This window comes from Lepidochelys kempii, chromosome 21 (genome assembly GCF_965140265.1).
Source record: "Lepidochelys kempii isolate rLepKem1 chromosome 21, rLepKem1.hap2, whole genome shotgun sequence".
Lineage (NCBI taxonomy): Eukaryota > Metazoa > Chordata > Testudines > Cheloniidae > Lepidochelys > Lepidochelys kempii.
In genome coordinates this window covers 18264347-18282512 of record NC_133276.1, presented here as the reverse complement: position 1 = coordinate 18282512, position 18166 = coordinate 18264347, and the positions used below count along the sequence as shown (strand labels likewise).

Genomic DNA, 18166 nt, shown 5'->3' with positions numbered 1-18166 from the left:
GACAGAGAGGGGGACCAGGCAGAAAAAACCCAAACCTCTCCTAAAACCATACCTGAAATAGGCCTTTAAGATTACAAATTATAAACTAACGCATTCTCTTGCTATACTTAGCTTTCTTTTAGCTTGTGAATTTTCCCTGTGCTAAGAGGGACGTTTATACCGTTTTTTTGTAACTTTAAAGTTTTGCCTAGAGGGGAATCCCATGTTTTGAATCTGAATACCCTGTAAAGTTATCTTCCATACTAATTTTACAGAGGTGCTTTTTCTTTTCTTTATTCTAAAGTTCTGTTTTTAAGAATCTGATTGGGCTTTTTAGTGTAGTGTAGTGTCCTAAAACCCCAAGGGTCTGGTCTATGCTCACCTGGTTTACCTATTTGATTGGTATATTATTCTCAAGCCTCCCCAGGAAAGGGGGTGAAGGGGCTTGGGGGGATATATTAGGGAAACAGGAACTCCAAGTGGCCTTTTTCCTGAATTTTTGTCTAACTCACTTGGTGGTGGCAGCAGTACCCACCCAAGGACAAGGAAGGATTTGTGCCTTGGGGAAGTTTTTAACCTAAGCTGGTAAAAATAAGCTTAGGGGGCCTTTCATGCATGTACCCTAGAGTTCACAGTGGGGAGGGAACCCTGACAGGCCTTACCTATACAGTTTCATTAAGAGGCTATTCTGCAAGCTACGAAGCGCCAATCTACGTGATTTTTCAGAGTGAAGTTTCGTCTTAGAGAACCTATTAATTGAAATGTACAAAAGGCAAATATGGACCATTTGCACCTGAACTGGCACCACAGATATAGACTTTAAGGTCAGAAGGGAGCATTATGATAGTCTAGTCTGACCTCCTGCACAACACAGGCCACAGAATCTCACCCACCCACTCCTGTAACAAACCCCAAACCTATGTCTGAGCTATTGAAGTCCTCAAGTCGTGGTTTAAAGACTTCAAGGTGCAGAGAATTCTGCAGCGAGTGACCTGTGCCCCACACTGCAGAGGAAGGTGAAAACCCCCCAGGGCCTCTGCCAATCTGCCCTGGAGGAAAAATCCTTCCCAACCCCAAATATGGCGATCAGCTAAACCCAGAGCATGTGGGCAAGACTCACCAGCCAGACACCCAGGAAAGAATTCTCTGTAGTAACTCAGATCCCACCCTATCCTAGTGTCCCATCACAGGCCATTGGGCATATTTACTGCTAATAGTCAAAGATCAATTAATTGCCAAAATTAGGCTATCCCATCATACCATCCCCTCCATAAACTTATCAAGCTTAGTCTTGAAGTCAAATATGTGTTTTGCCTCCACTGCTCCCCTTGGAAGGCTATTCCATTCCTTTATTAGAAGGAATGAAGTTCTGGAAGTTGTTCTGGTAAATTGTATAAGGCACTTGGACTGTCATTTTCATAATTAAAAACGTGCTTGTCACTCAGATACAGATATTAATATGTAGAACTTTGGCTATTCATTTATATATGGTGGAATGAGTCAGTTGTTGCAAAGTTAAAGGATAGCAAATAGTCCTGATTAAAAAGGTTTATTCTAAGCAGGTTGGTATGGAATACTTAAAAAAACAAAAAACCCACAATGGATTTACATTCATGAGAGGTTTCCCATTTACACTGAGGTAAAAGCAGTAAAATGGGAAAGACTTAGCATTTCACTTTTGAAATTTAATATTCCTCGCCTTCATCCTCTCCATCAATTGAGTCTGTGCCCACTTCTTCATAATCCTTCTCAAGTGCAGCCAAGTCTTCCCGAGCCTCTGAGAATTCTCCTTCCTCCATCCCTTCTCCCACATACCAGTGAACAAAGGCACGTTTGGCATACATCAAGTCGAACTTGTGGTCCAGACGGGCCCATGCTTCAGCAATGGCTGTGGTGTTGCTGAGCATGCAGACTGCACGCTGAACTTTGGCTAGGTCACCGCCAGGAACAACTGTTGGCGGCTGATAATTTATTCCAACCTGGAAAAGAGGAGAACACACTTAGTTTTCCTGTAGGGTTTGGTGATGGCTGTGATTAGTTACTGACCACAATAGTAAAAGCAGGACATTAATTTTACTTCATAACTGTCTAAAGAGCTCTGCACACAAACAAATGCAAGCTCTCACCCATAAGGTATTTATAAAGCCCACTAGATACCTACACCACAGTTTTAGGAATACATTTTAATAAGCCATTGATATACAATGGCTTTTCACTCCTTTGTTGTGCAATTATTTAGCAGCTGTAAGAGACTTGCCTTAAAACCAGTAGGACACCAGTCAACAAATTGGATTGTGCGCTTGGTTTTGATAGCGGCAATAGCAGCATTGACATCCTTGGGGACAACATCACCACGGTACAACATGCAGCAGGCCATATACTTGCCATGGCGAGGATCACACTTCACCATCTGATTGGATGGCTCAAAGCAAGCATTGGTGATCTCAGACACAGAGAGCTGCTCATGGTAGGCTTTCTCTGCTGAAATAATCGGGGAGTAGGTTACCAATGGGAAGTGAATACGGGGGTAAGGCACCAGATTAGTCTGAAATTCTGTCAGATCCACATTTAAGGCACCATCAAATCTGAGGGAGGCAGTAATGGAAGACACTATCTGACCAATGAGGCGATTAAGGTTGGTGTAGGTAGGGCGTTCAATGTCCAGGTTCCTACGGCAAATGTCATAAATGGCCTCATTGTCAACCATAAAGGCACAGTCGGAATGCTCCAGAGTGGTATGGGTAGTCAAAATGGAGTTGTATGGCTCGACAACCGCTGTGGAGACCTGGGGTGCAGGATAGATTGCAAATTCTAACTTGGATTTTTTTCCATAGTCGACTGAGAGGCGCTCCATCAGCAGTGAAGTAAAGCCTGAGCCAGTGCCTCCCCCAAAACTGTGGAAAATCAGGAAGCCCTGCAAACCAGTGCACTGGTCAGCCTGAAAGAAAGAAAAACCTTTTAAGTGGGCAGGTCTGAACATTTAGAATCCAAAAAAAAACAACCCCAGCAAACAAAACATTCTTCCCAAGGAGCTCACACATCTGCTCAGCTCTTATGAATTCAAAGATGTGTGAAAACCCTTCTCAAGCTCCAAGAAAAAAGTTATCTATCCATGAGGGTATTAGTCAGGACAACCCTCCTCCCCAGAAGCCAAAAAACAAACTGGCTTATAGTATTCGTGGACATCCCTTTACTGAGAGTATCTTCATACAGATCTACCTCACCCCACTTCAGTGGCACCATATTTCCCAAGACCTATTTACACCCTTTTTACCTCAGTGACATACACAGCTGGATTTGTCAGCTTCTTAGTGTCAGGTTTCTGAGTAGCAGCCGTGCTAGTCTGTATTCGCAAAAAGAAAAGGAGTACTTGTGGCACCTTAGAGACGTAACCGATTTATTTGTACTCCTTTTCTTAGTGTCAGTTAAGCAAATAGCCATTGACCCTGCACAGCAACAGTGTCTAGAATCAGCCAAAAACCAATCCACTTATATTTTACTATTTATAAACAATTTGTTTGATGTTCTGTACAGATCTAGAACTGCCTACTACTATCCTAAGTTCCAGTGTGATAAGTGGTGTATTTAAGCCCTGCTTATTCCCAGAAAATGTCATGAGGCTGTTGAATCCAATGAAGTGAATTGCAACATATTGGACTATTCAAGGAAGCTCTAGTTCAGATCTTTCCGAGCTGTTAAAAGATTAATACTGCACGTTCGTCTCAAGGGTGTAGGGTCACATAGGGGTCAACAATGACTCCCAGGACCAATTAACAAGCATGGACAGTTTGCAAGAGAAAAAGGAACATGACAGAATGTATTGAGTTAAGTCTGTTAGAGTGCACACAAAAGACTGTTTACAAAGACTTCCCTGGCACTTCATCCCTAATTTAGATTGAATGTTTAGAGCAAGGACTCCAAGGGCTCAAAAAGCAGCTGGGGATACTGTAGAGAGAAACTTTCACCACACATGGCATATTACCAAACCAGAGGGAAATTCTATGCACTGGCAAGAGCATTCTGTATCCATAACAGACTATGCAAAGCACATGCTAACTACCCTAGCTCAGTGGTTTGAGCATTGGCCTGCTAAACCCAGGGTTGTGAGTTCAATCCTTGAGGGTGCTAATTAGGGATCTGGGGAAAAAATTGGGGATTGGTCCTGCTTTGAGCAGGGGGTTGGACTAGATGACCTCCTAAAGTCCCTTCCAACCCTGATATTCTATGATTCTACCCCTAAAAGAAGCTAGAAAATAAACTTGGACTTCACCTCAGCTAGTTCACCACATGGTGCGTAGACTGAGGGAGCCTCAGACCTCACAGCATGGTCATAGTTTCTCTCCCACTTTGTATTTTTGTTCATAAAAAAGTATGAAGTTAGAAGGAAAGTGTGTGTATGGTAACACCCATTGTTTCATGTTCTCTATGTATATAAATCTCTCCACTGTATTTTCCACTGAATGCATCCAATGAAGTGAGCTGTAAGGAACATGACAGAATGTATCGTGAAAGCATCACGAAAGCTTATGCTCAAATAAATTTGTTAGTCTCTAAGGTGCCACAAGTACTCCTTTTCTTTTTACACTGAACATGAAGATCAGACTTCAGCCCACAAAAGCAAGAATTCAGGAGTGGAGGCTAAAACCCTGCAGTGGCTGCAGCTAAGGACTGGTCCCTTCCCATCAATAACAATGCAAACCAGACTGCTATGTGGATAGACCTCAGCCCTGGCCTTTGTGGGTTTGTCAGAAACTTGACACAAACTTTTTTTAGGCAAGTTGATGGTGCTGGTTCAATTGTAGTCCAAGAGGAGTCACAAGGTGTCTTAGATTTTCCTCTGATCAGAGTAGTCCATTTTCACATGGCTGAAGAAAACAGCAGAATTTGACTTCATAGCTTTTCCATTTGTACATCACCCAACAGACTACAGTGCTGAATTCTGAGCCCCACACATCTCAGAGCACTTAACTAGATTAATTTCCAAACCTCACAAACCACAATGTAGAAAGTTCTTTAAAAGAGAACATCTTCAGCGCAGAAAAACTGGAACTTACCAGCTTCCTGGTACGCTCCAGAACAAGGTCAATTATCTCTTTCCCAACAGTGTAATGACCTCGAGCATAATTATTAGCAGCATCCTCCTTGCCAGAAATCAGTTGTTCAGGGTGGAAAAGCTGCTTGTATGTCCCATTCCGTACTTCATCTGGAAAGGGAGTATTGTGCATGAGTTTATAGTAAATTAGTTTTGGTTTAGACAAAAGTTTTCAAGCTCACATGCTTAAATAAGGCACCCAAATCCACCTCGAGACAGCTCAACAAAAATGGCTTGGCTTTAGAGATGCATTGCTAGAAGATACCCAGGATGCCTACTAGGTTCAGTGGATGTTTAACATCTAAGAAAATCAAGTTGCCTATTTAGGTATCAAGGAATTGCAGGCATAACATACATGCAAGTTTGAATTTTTTGGCCTTAATACCACTCTGGCACAGGCAAATATTAAACTATACAAACAACTTGTGTTTCATAAATACTTTGATTTAAAGCAGCAATTTTCCAGATTTTATAAATTCATAGATTTCTAAAGCCAAAAGGTGTAACACAATGATCATCTAGGCCGATTCTGGCCTATGTTATGCGGGCAGACTTTCTCCTAGGATTCCTGCAGTGGAGAAAGCGCTTTTCCTACTACATAAATATACATCAAATGTCTAATTCAACCACAAGTTCCTGGGCTATATTTGGAAAAAACTTCCAATTTCTATTTAAGGAATTTTAAAAAACCCATGATTTTTAAAGTTATTTAGGCACCTACAGGTGCAGAGAGCGCCCCAGAGTACCTGAACGCACAGTGGAGCCAGAAGAGAATTAAGCATGCGCAGGCGCTTTTGAAGATCACTCCAGGTGCTAAACTACCTTGAAAAATCTGGCCCTAAATGATCATTTACCACTTCCTAAGATAATTCCTTCAAATGGTTGGTTACCAAATGGCTATCAATCTGCATCTTATTCTAATTATTTTTTCCCTAGATTAACCTTAGCCATTTAATCTTATTCTTCAAACTAACAAAGGCAATCTTCTCCCTATGCAGTTTACTTATCAACCAGGAGCAAGTCATTTCAACTTTCTGTCCCTCTCTTCCTCCCAATGTTTTCAAAGCTCTTCTGAGCCCCTTCCAATTTTTCTACATCATTTTTAAAATATGGATCCTAGAACTAGACACAAAATTTCAGTTGTGGTCTCACCAATGCTATATCATCACCTCTACTTCTACTCAATAGTCTCTGTCCAGGATGCAGTCCTCCGTCTTTTTTTACTAGATGTAAGACCTTGCCTTTGGCAGTATGAAAAAGCATGTTGATTGTAGTACTAGTCATCATTCTTCACAGCAATCTGCGTGTCACTTGGAAGAGGAGTTAGAAGTGGGGACACTTACCCATACAGTAACTGATGTTTGAGATGTGGACTGTTCTGCAGTTGGCGAGCACATGTCCAGTGCACAAGTGCCAGAGACTGTTCTAGTCAGTATACTTGGATTGGTGCATGCACCCTTCCTTCCTGGTGTGCTTCACAAGGGCATGATGGGCAGAATCACCCCAACACCAGTTCTTTCACAAGAGCCAATGACATCAGGACTCCAAAGTAGCAGGGATGGCGAATGGGCCATGGAATAGGTGTCCAGACCAAACACCTCATAGAGCACCCAATACTGTGCAGGTAAGTAAACTCTTCCTTGTGTGATAGCCCACTATTTTTCCCCTAAAGAACACAGACTAACACGATCGTCCATCACCCCTGGCTGCTTGCACCAATGTGTAGTGCTTTGCTAAAATGCGTACAGACAACCAGGTCACTGCTTTTCAAATATCCTGGACTGGCAAGTTTGCTAGAGAGGCTACAGAGGTGGACTGGTCCCTGGTGGAGTGGACTTGTACTTTGCCAGGTCCTTTTCTGCTGTTGCACATTTTGATATCCTGTGTAAATACAGCCCATCCTTTGATTCTTTCTGTGTAAGCCAGAAACAACCTGGGAGACTTCTGGAAGGATTTCATCCTGTCCAGGTAGAACAATATGGCTCTGTGCATGTTCAGTGGGTGCAGCCTATACTCCTCTCTGCCAGCATGAGATTTGGAGAAGAACACAGGTAGGTACAGGACCTCACTGATGTGGATTCTGACAACACCTTCGGAAGAAGTCTAGGATGCTGAGATTCTAAGTTCAGGAAACTTCCGCAAAGTAGTTCTTAAGAGTAGATTTCTAGAAAAACCGCCAATCTTGATTTAAGGATTGTCAATGAGGGAGAAGCCATCACAACCCTTTGTACATTGTTCCAATCATTAATTACTTTCACTGTTAAAAGTTTAGGCCTCATTTCCAGACTGAATTAGTCTAGATCCAATGGCTGGAAATTGAAACATTAGAACTTTCTCTGCTGGATTGAAGAGGCATTATTAAATATTTGTTCCCCATTTAGATACTTACAGACTAATCAAGTCACCCCTTGACCTTCACTTTGCTCAGCTAAATAGGTTGAGTTCCTTGAGACTCACTATAGGCATGTTTTCAATCCTTAGCAGTTGTCGAATGCAGAAATAAAGTAATGTAACTACTCTTGCTCAAGATTCCCATGTTTATGCACCCCAGGAACACATTAGCCCCTTCGGCCACAGCGCCACACTGGGAGCTCGTGTTCAGCTGATTATCCACAATGACCCCCAAATTCTTTTTCAGAGTCTGTTTTTCCCAGGATAAAGTCCCCCATCCTGCAAGGATGGGCCACATTCTTTGTTCATAGATGGATACATTTACATTTAGCCATATTAAAAACCCAGTTTGCTTGCACCCACTTTACCAAGTAATCTAGATCACTCTGAATCGATGACCTCTTTATTCACGACTCCCTCAATTTTTGGGTCATCTGCAAACTTGGTCAGTGATGATTTTAATATTTCCTTTCAGGTCATTGATACAGATATTAAATAGCTCTCCATGGGCTATGAACAGTGTTACAAGTGCCAACAGTTACAAGTTACCATACAACTCTTTCTAAACAAAGACATTTATTCTTAAGGTAAAAGCATTACAGAGAAAACAAACAGATTTAAGCATATTGTGAACAGATCAGGAGGTACCCATCCATCTTACGGGGTCCTAGCTGGTCAAAGTCTTCCAACCCTTCTGTAACAGTTGGGGCCCCCCTTTGGGCAGAAGGGCCTCTATTTGCTAACAGAAAGTCAGCCCTAAGTCAGTTTAAGCTTTTTATATCAAAAGTGTTTTCTTTGTCTGTTGGTGTCTGGACAACCCAGTTTGAACCAGTGGGTAGACCTCTCTGGATGTGTTTACAACTTAAGTGATTCAACTTAGTAACCTCTACTGTTTTTGGTTCCTGGAGGTACTATGGTAACCCTCCATCAAAAGTTGCATAAAATCCCTGATCCACAGCAATTCATTAGCTTAATACAATATGGTCCTCAAAGATACTGCATGGGATTACAATCTCCCCCAGGCCCTTGAAAGTGAACTGGGGATCTTGTGAATCTAGAGACTGGAGGACTACCTGAGGGAGATCCAGCCAGTAGACCTAGGACTGCATAAAGTCTCTGGAAGCAGAGTGTTTTGTGGGCAGGGCAAAGAATGTAGGTGCTGCCATAAGACCCAGCAGCTCAAGGCAGGATCTTAGGTGCATCAGGAGTTGGGACCATAGGTGGGACTAGAGATCATGCACCATCCAGAACCTGTCAAGTGGTAGTTAGGCAGTTACTCCATGGAGAGGCTATATGGTCCCAATGAATTTTATGTGCCATACAGGTGTTAATGTGGATTTCTTCTCATTCCCCAGCAGGCCTAGATGTGCAAACAGCTGGAGAATGGACAGGATGTTGGTTCAGACCTGAGATTTAGTGGCCATGACCAGCCACTTGCTTAAGCACAAGACCATCTGGATGTCAGTGCATCCAAGGTAGGCCACCACTGCAAGGCACTTCATAAATATGTGGAGCACCACTGAGAGCCCAAAAGGCAAAACTTGGTATTGGTAGTGATTGCTGTCCAACACAAACCTTGGAAAGTGCTTGAGCACCAGACACATGATGTGAAAACACATATCCCTGAGGTCAAGAGTTCTCCTGATATAGGGATGGGATGACTGATGTGAGGGAGACCATCTTGAACTTGCATTTCTTGACATAAGTGTTCAGGCATTTGAGGCTGGTATTCAGCGAAGGCTCCTTGTCTTCTTGGGGGATGAAGTAGTACCTTGAATAGAACTTCTCTCCTCTCTACTGCCTCTATAGAGCCCACTGCAAAAAAGGGACTGCATTTCTGTCTAAGGGAGGGGTCCCTAAGGAGGGACAGGGAGAGGATAGGAACTGAACAGCATAGCTTTTTTTGGACCACCTCCAATACCCAACACTCTGAGGTGACGATGGACCAAGGTTGATGGAAATAACCCTGATGGTTGCCAAAAGGAAGGGAAGGCAATGATCCTAGAATGAATTGAATGCTGTCCTCAGGCACAGAGTCAAATCTGCTGCCTGGTCAGTGTCAAAGCAGGTTGGTGCAACCAAGAAAATATTCACAGGGATAACTACCTTGCACGATGAGCAGTTAAAGTCCGGGGGTACTGTTGGCACCCTTGGGGTGGGAAGACCTTCTTTTCCCCCCACAGACCTCACCGTAACTACAATGCCTAAGTGAAGGTTAAATACTGTTGGTGCAGATCTCTTCAGGTACCACAGGCTGCAGAGAAGAAACTGGGTGTCGCAGAGTTGTTCAACCCTTTATACCCTTGCGAGCACATGAGAGGAAGAGCACTTGGACTGCCCCAAAAGACACGATATGCATCTGAAGAAGTGAGCTGTAGCTCACGAAAGCTTATGCTCTAATAAATTGGTTAGTCTCTAAGGTGCCACAAGTCCTCCTTTTCTTTTTGCGAATACAGACTAACACGGCTGTTACTCTGACTCCTGACTAGAAAATTCTCCAATGTGAGCACACTGAATGAGCAATCACCAACTGTGGAATATTTATACAGCTTAACACTCAAAGAACTGGATTGTCCTAGTTGCTATTCAGTCCTAGATGTCACGAGGTCCTGTGTGTGCCTACCTGAGAACATCCTACCATCTCACTAGCCAAGGACAGAGAAGCTTTTTTGGAAGCCAAGATCTTCCACCATCTGGAAAAAAAATCTGTATGGACGTAAAACTCACCCTGCACTTTGTGGTTTGGCAGCAGGAATGTTCAGCACAGCACTTGCTATCCCATTTGGCTTTAGCAATTCTAGAATGTATGGTAATGAGATATCACAGAGTTTAATTAAAGCCAGACAGGGAGAAAGTAATATTGGGTTTTATAATTAACTCCAGATGAAGTTGCCTGCTGTTTTTGCATATATTCTGCTTTTAACCTAAAAAGTTAAATCAGATTGGTCCTGCTTTGAGCAGGAGGTTGGACTAGATTACTTCCTTCCAACCCTGATATTCTATGATTCTATGACTATGATTTTTTTATTTTTAAAAAAAGCTTATGACACCATGAGAGATCTGAAGGGACAGTTACCTTACTTATTGGTGCAGATCTGTAAGACAATTTACCCAACATCATTTGTAACCTAGCAATCTGATATTTAAGGGAAAACTTTTTTCGAAAAAACAAAAACAGAAGCACCAAATGAAATGGACTTGCTAGGAGATATCTGCACTGGTTTAAAGCACAGTCTTTGCCAGACCTTTTTGCATTAGCACTGCAAGGCATGCACAAGAATCATGGACTGAAGAGTCAAAGTGAGAAACAGAGGACGACAGCAAAAGGGGCGGTGGGCATTGGGCAGTCACAAAGTGCATAAGTAATTTTATAAAGAGATTGGAAAAAGTCAAGAGGAAACAGTAGCTGGAAGATGCTAGCCAAGCTAAGAGGAGGATGCTGATGGGGGGAGGAAAGGGGATTGAGAAAGAATTGCAGAAGAGAGACACTAGCAAGTATCACAAGTCGTCAACTCAGTCATGTTGGTTTCCACGAGTGCGGTTACTGTTGAAGGAAAACAAAATGCAAAGCCACAGAGCATACAGAATATTTTTAATGCACAATAGCAAGGTGCTTAGAGAACTCTCAGGATGTATAGTATCCAGTAAATCCGAAAAGGCTGCTGGTGCCTGTAGATGCTTTACCCATGAAACAATATGTCAGCAAAGTGTTTAATGTCTTGGAAATTCTTCCAACTTTGAAGTACTTCTTTTTAATTGAGGTGCCTTGTCTAGAGGTAATGAAAAAGCAGAAAATCTTATGCATTGCTTGGAAGAAGAGTAATGATTACATACTTGGGGTAAGCTTTGTACAGAGAGAATTTAAAGCATTTAGAATGTTTAAGGCATAACAAACAGAAAATAGGAACCTCAGACCAACATTCCAGCCTGACAGTTGTGCCAGTTCCCATGGCATGTGTCTTACAAAGCAATACAACACTGCTGACTGTATTTACCTATCACTGCAGGTTCCAGATCCACAAACACAGCACGGGGGACATGCTTTCCTGCACCAGTCTCGCTGAAGAAGGTGTTAAATGAATCATCACCACCACCAATTGTTTTGTCACTCGGCATGGTGCCATTGGGCTGAATGCCATGCTCCAAGCAGTAGAGTTCCCAGCATGCATTGCCAATCTGCACACCAGCTTGGCCAACGTGGACCGAGATGCACTCACGCTGTACAGAGAAAAAAGAAAATTAAGGTTTCTTGGCAGGAACAGTGGCTTTCTTGACAAGCAAAATACCCAGCACAAACGGTTTGGAACTACCATACTGCAGAATTATTAAAACTGCACCCGTAACATTGGCCTCATTGTATTAGGATTAGTGACAATTTGAACAGATTCGAACTGTAACACAAAACCTTCCTTCAGTCATCTATTTTCACCTAGAAAAACCATTTGGACATTGTCAAGTAACATCTTATAGGCTCATTCATCTCTTCATTGCTCATGTCCTCTCAGAGACCTGAATGCAAAATTTCACCTCCTTCCTCCACTTCTCCAGCAAATTCTGTCCTCTCTCTATTTGAGAAATATTGATTTTTTCCATTTTGAATGTAATTAAAGGTTCAAATCCCACTCAATCGGCCAGCACCAGCCTGTATGTCATCATTATCCGTGCCACCCCAGTTCCAGTAGTTAATTTAGTTATCTGCTGCAGCACACCACCAGAGGGAGCACAATATTTTAAAGAAAACTGAGGCTATTTCATTTTTCCCCTTTTAAATTAGCATATACAAGGCCAGAAAACAAGCCTTCCCTATCCCATTAGTCTTAACAGTACATAAAACTGATCCTAACTGCCACCCCTTCACCACTTCATTTAGACAGGTTTCAGAGTAGCAGCAGTGTTAGTCTGTATCCGCAAAAAGAACAGGAGTACTTGTGGCACGTTTCATTTATGGTACACTCTGAACAAGTTTAAGTTGTTCATCCTGCAAGCAAAGTAATGGTTTGTAAAATGATCCCCCCCAGTGTTGAATTCATAAAAATATGGAACTTTAGGTTCTTACACAAAGCTATAGATGCATGCACTGCTTTGCATGTCTATCTTAGTGTAAGTAGGATTATTTTCTTTTCCCAAACTAGTCAGGGCTGAGAGATCGCCTAACACTGTCTGAGCAAAGTTCTGCTGCACCCCCACCAGCCAACTCAACTACTCAACACTCACACGGTTCCCAGCTTAGCGCAGCCGGTCAGAAGCCAGTATCAAAGTGACAACTCCACCTTTAAACTCACAGAATATGGACTCTGCCCCAAATTACAAAAGAAACAATAACCCCACACACAACTTCTCAGTGCCCTTTTTAATATGTAAAGGTGTGGCTTGACTGTCCACGTTCAACAGGCCTGCTTGTACAAACCAGTCCTTGCCACACCCCTGAAAAGTAGGCAGGGATTTATATTTAATAGAGGGGTGAGTTGAGGCCGAGGTTCATCAATCTGATCTCAACTACACAAGTCATAACAAAGCTGCAATTGAAACACTAGTGTCTTAGTGTCCCAACTCTGTTCATTTCTGTAGTCTACTAAAGTGCCTTCCAGCTGAGGGCTAAAAACAAAGGCTAACATTCAAACATAGGTGCCTGGATTTATGCTGCCAAGTCCATACTTAGGCCTTGTCTACACTACACAGTTTAGTTGGCAAAAGCAGCTTCTGTCAACAAAACAGTGGAGGTGTACACACTATAATGCTACTTTTGGTGACAACTCTTCCGTTTTGACAACAAAATAAAGCCACCTTGTTGAGAAGGATTGAACTTTTTGTGGCAAACAAAGCAAAGAATCAGTGTAGATACGGTGTTCGTTACACTGCCATAACTAGCCTCCAAGAAGTATCCCACAATGCCCACTGTGACAGGTCTGTCACTGCTTTGAACTCCATTGCCATGCATCCAGCTACACAAAGCTCAAGGAATTGTGGAAATTCCTCAGGGTGCAGAACTGACATAGCTACTGCCCAGCTGAGCACGAGGGCAGCAAATGCACTCCTGCCTGGACTACGGGGAGGGGTAGATCATCTTGGCCTGTGGGCACAGGAGGCTGTGGGAGAACTCAGTGGGAACCACAGAAACATTAACATGGAATCCTGCTCTCCCTGGCACTAGGAACACAGCCACAGGCATGCAGGGCAGGCTACTGCTGGGGGAGGAAGGAAAAGACTGCTGTGCTGAGCCCAGGCAGGGAAGAAGGCAGGGGCTGATGTTGGGAGCGTCCCCTCCCCCTGGATAAGACAGTTACCTTTGTGGTAACTGCTGTTCGAGATGTGCTGCTCATCTCCATTCCATATTAGGTGTGTGTGCTTGCCACATGCACAGTGCTGGAAGTTTTTCCCTCAGCAGTATCCATAGGGGACTGGCTCTGGTGCCCTCTGGAGTGGCGCTCGGATGGCGTGGTACCAGGGGCGTTGCTGCCCCCCTTCCTTCTGGACAGAAATGCCAACAGTGGGGAAGGAGGGTGGGCTGTGGAATGGACATGAGCAACACATCTTGAAGAACACCAGTGATGGAAAAGGTAACTGTCTTCAAGTACTTGCTCACGTCCATTCCATATTAGGCGACTCCAAAGCAGTACCCCTGGAGGTGGGTAGGAGTTCATGGACATGTAGACTGCAACACAGCTCTGCCAAACCCAGCATTATCTCTGGCCTGCTGAGTGATGGTATAATGAGCAGTAAACATGTGATGAGAGGACCACGCTGCAGCTCTACAGATGTCCTGGATAGGGATGTGCACCAGGAAAGCTGCTGAAGACGTCTGTGCTCCCATCAAATGGTAAGGCCTAACTACACTGACCTAAGCACTACACCTCTTTGCAGAGATTATTAGATTGGGCGTAGTGGGCAACTTACATTGGCAGGGCAACGCTGTAGGGGCAGGGGTCTCAAACTCAAATGACCACGAAGGCCACATGAGGACTAGTACACTGGCCCAAGGGCCGCATCACTGACCCCTCCCCTGCTGTCCCTGCCCCACCCCCACTCCACCCATTCCATGAGGCCCCGCCCCGCCCCACCTCTTCCTACCCCTTCCCAGCCCCCATTCCAACTCCTTCCTGGCCGGGGCAGAGCCGCTCTAGGTGAACGCTGGGGGGCACTGCAGGGAGCTGGCGGGCCGCAGAAAATAACCCCGCAGGCCGCGTGTTTGAGACCCCTGGCGTAGACAGACAAGTTGAGGTAGGCTGCTGTACATAGACCTAACTCTGTAGGGTAGACCAAGTCTTTAAGACACATGGGCTTAAGTCTGAATTCCAGCTCTGCCTGTTCTGACCTTATGCAACCTCTTATTTTAGCTGCAAACTAACAAGACCAGCAAAGTGCACAGAAATATTAACAGGCATCAGCAGATCAAGAGACCTGAACTCATGAGTCTGGCTTCAAGACCAGCAGCTCTGCCAACAGGCCAAAGGGTACTTTGTGGGCACTCATTCACTCACTAGGCCTTCCACTAGGAGCCTGCTGTCAGCTGGGATTCCTTCAAGCAAAAACACCACAACAAAAAACACCCACACACAGAACCAAATCACACATCAGCCCTGCAAAACTCATGATTTCTAGAACTGTGTAACAAAGTTTTTCATAGAATCATAGAATATCAGGGTTGGAAGGGACCCCAGAAGGTCATCTAGTCCAACCCCCTGCTCAAAGCAGGACCAATTCCCAGTTAAATCATCCCAGCCAGGGCTTTGTCAAGCCTGACCTTAAAAACCTCTAAGGAAGGAGATTCTACCACCTCCCTAGGTAACGCATTCCAGTGTTTCACCACCCTCTTAGTGAAAAATTTTTTCCTAATATCCAATCTAAACCTCCCCCACTGCAACTTGAGACCATTACTCCTCGTTCTGTCATCTGCTACCATTGAGAACAGTCTAGAGCCATCCTCTTTGGAACCCCCTTTCAGGTACTTGAAAGCAGCTATCAAATCCCCCCTCATTCTTCTCTTCTGCAGGCTAAACAATCCCAGTTCCCTCAGCCTCTCCTCATAAGTCATGTGTTCCAGTCCCCTAATCATTTTTGTTGCCCTTCACTGGACTCTCCAATTTATCCACATCCTTCTTGAAGTGTGGGGCCCAAAACTGGACACAGTACTCCAGATGAGGCCTCACCAATGTCGAATGTTTTGTTTCTGTTTATTTGCCTTCTGGTTTGAGCCTTCACAGGTCACATTCTCAAGATTCTCACCATGCAGGCTAGCTTTCATTAAAAAAATCTAAGAGCCTCACATAATCAGGAACTGGAGATTTAAGACAAACACCAAGTATTGCAAGACCCACGATAAAAGTCACAAGTCAGAAATAGCATATATGGCAGAGTTATCTTCCAGTCCAAGTCCCTGCAAGGCACTGTTTGGCCAAAAACTACTCACTCCACAGAACCAAATAAGCCAGCTAGTAATTTTTCATTTGTGTATTTGTGGAGCTGGACCTTTTGGTCTGGATTTTCAAAAGAGTTCAGGTCAAGTTTCCAACAGCTCCCATTTGTGACGCTCATGGCTAGAAGTGCTCAGCCCAACATTAAGAGGCCACATTTTCAGGCGAGCTCATAGTTAGGTACCCACGTGGGCACTGAGCACCTCTGAAAGCTCCAACCTAGATCAGTGCCAGGGGGTTCAGGGCTGTAAGATTTGTATAGAACCTCCTCAATTTGCTCTGAGTCTATGCAGTGCTACCTTTCTGGGGGCACCTGTAGCTCAAACTTCTTGGCCAAATTTGCCTCACTCTCATCCTTGAAGTTGCAGCGCAACTTTCCAGGCACTCCAACTAGGCACATGCATTTTATAGCCGAGTAGTTTAATAAATTGGAAAAGCTCTCTTCTTCCTAGGCCTTGTCTACCATACCAATGCCTGAATGTACTAGCTGTACGCAAGTTGGTCTGTAGAAAAGCATACTTAGACCAAGTGGGGCAAAAACAGATTCCTGTAGCTAGGACACTGCTGTCCATTGCCTGTTATTATGCAATCCATGTAAAGGAACAAACGTCAAGCATCTGCTGAAGTGTGATATTCATTTTCAAGAGAAGAGAAAAGGAGGACTTGTGGCACCTTAGAGATTAACGAAGTTATTTGAGCAAAACCTTTCATGAGCTACAGCTCACTTCACGAGAAGTAGCTTCAGTGATCTCATATTTGGAAGAAAAGCAGCATGCGCTAGACAATTTAAGCATTTGTCTAAAACTGCAGTAACAAGACTAAGAATTCAGGTACAAGTTATTTTTAAGTCTAACTCAGACAGATTCATTTTATAACTAATTTGAGACTAGATTTCTAACCGCATAAGCATGCCTATCGGGAAAAACAACCAACCCGTTTGGAGTTTTACAGGTTCCCTTAAGACACATGAGCCCTAATACACATCCATAACGTTAAAAAGCTGGCATACAAATTGCCATCTTATACTTTGTCAAGCCCTTTAGAGCACTGCATCCTAAGCAAAATACTTTTGTAAAGGTGTATTTTGAGCATGTGCTGTGGCCAGAGAACTCCCTGAAGAAATCTTACAGGAAAGCGCTGGAGCCAACTCCGCATGAAGAGATTTCTATGTAAGAGTTAAGATCTAGCCTTAGAAGTCACCCAGCATCTCAGTGGCATGCATCCAGGAAATGCAGTTGAGTAATCATCACTTGAAATTCTCTCTAGCCCAATTACATCTGGGCAAATTAATTCTTGGTTTGTTAAGTGAGCGGTAGCTCCCAAAAGCTTATGCTCAAGTAAGTGTTAGTCTCTAAGGTGCCATAAGGCCTCCTGTTCTTTTCGCGGATACAGACTAACACCGCTGCTGCTCTGAAGCTTGCTTTTTTAGAGAGCTCTTCACCATCTTGCCTGTAGCGAGATGCGGCAGCGGGGATCGGGAAGGGCGGATGAGGGGCAGCCATGTTCTTTGGAAAGCAACCACCATTTTGAACCGCGGCTTCTTTGAAACCCTGTTAGTTCGCACAGGAGAAGGGGTCAGCCTGTGCAGCCGCCACTGAAAGCTCCGTCTGCAGGATGCTGGCCGGGAGCTGCGCTACCAAGAGAAATCAGCTTCCCCACATACACTCCCCGCAGTCGCCCTGGACTCAAGGCCCCAGGCTGCCGGGCCCCGCCGCCACCCCCAAGCGCTCAATCCCCGCCCCGGCGCGCCCCCGAGAAGCAGACCCGTGCCCGCTCCGCGCACGGGGGCTCCGGCGCCCCCCGGACCCGCAGCTCAGGGGACCCCTGCGCAGCCCAGGACCCGGCCCCGGCGGCGCTGGGAACCTGCCGCGCCCTCCCCTGACCATGTCTCCGGCTGACGGGCGGGGCCTCCGGTAGCAGCAGACGCGCGACGGGTCTGAGCAGCACCGCAAAAGCAGCGCCGGCCTGCCCGGGACCCACCTTATATAGGGAGCCCCGGCCCCCATCGTCCCCCATTGGCCCGCGCCGGCGCCACGCCTCTCCTTCCCGGAGCGCGACTGGCCGCCATTGGCCAGCGAGCCGGAATTGCAGCCCGGGGAGCCAGCCGCTGCGCCGCTCGCGCCAGGCGGGCCTGAGCTCGGCTCCCGCCAAGGGGCCGGGGGCGGCGCCGCTCACAGAGCCCCCGCAGTGCGCTCGGGACGGCGCGAGGGGGCGGGGCCCGGCGCTGCGCGGCCGCCTCAACCCGCCCGGAGCCTTCCCCGCCCAGGCCGCCTGCGCGCGCTCCCGCGGCGCC

General features: G+C 45.1%; 1 protein-coding gene across 2 annotated transcripts; it reads right to left on the bottom strand.

Moving 5' to 3' along the window:
• Positions 1-1511: 1511 nt before the first annotated feature.
• Positions 1512-18029, bottom strand: LOC140901473 (tubulin alpha-1C chain-like). Of its 2 annotated transcripts, none has more exons than XM_073320397.1 (5): positions 17854-18029; positions 11458-11680; positions 5034-5182; positions 2237-2917; positions 1512-1958 (listed from the first exon to the last, which is right to left on the bottom strand). In XM_073320397.1, the coding sequence occupies exons 1-5, from the start codon at positions 17887-17889 to the stop codon at positions 1665-1667; spliced, it is 1383 nt and encodes a 460-aa protein (XP_073176498.1). In that variant the 5' UTR covers positions 17890-18029; the 3' UTR covers positions 1512-1664. The 2 variants fall into 2 exon arrangements, with proteins under 2 accessions (XP_073176498.1, XP_073176496.1); XM_073320395.1 differs by having other exon boundaries at positions 17757-17894.
• Positions 18030-18166: the final 137 nt, after the last annotated feature.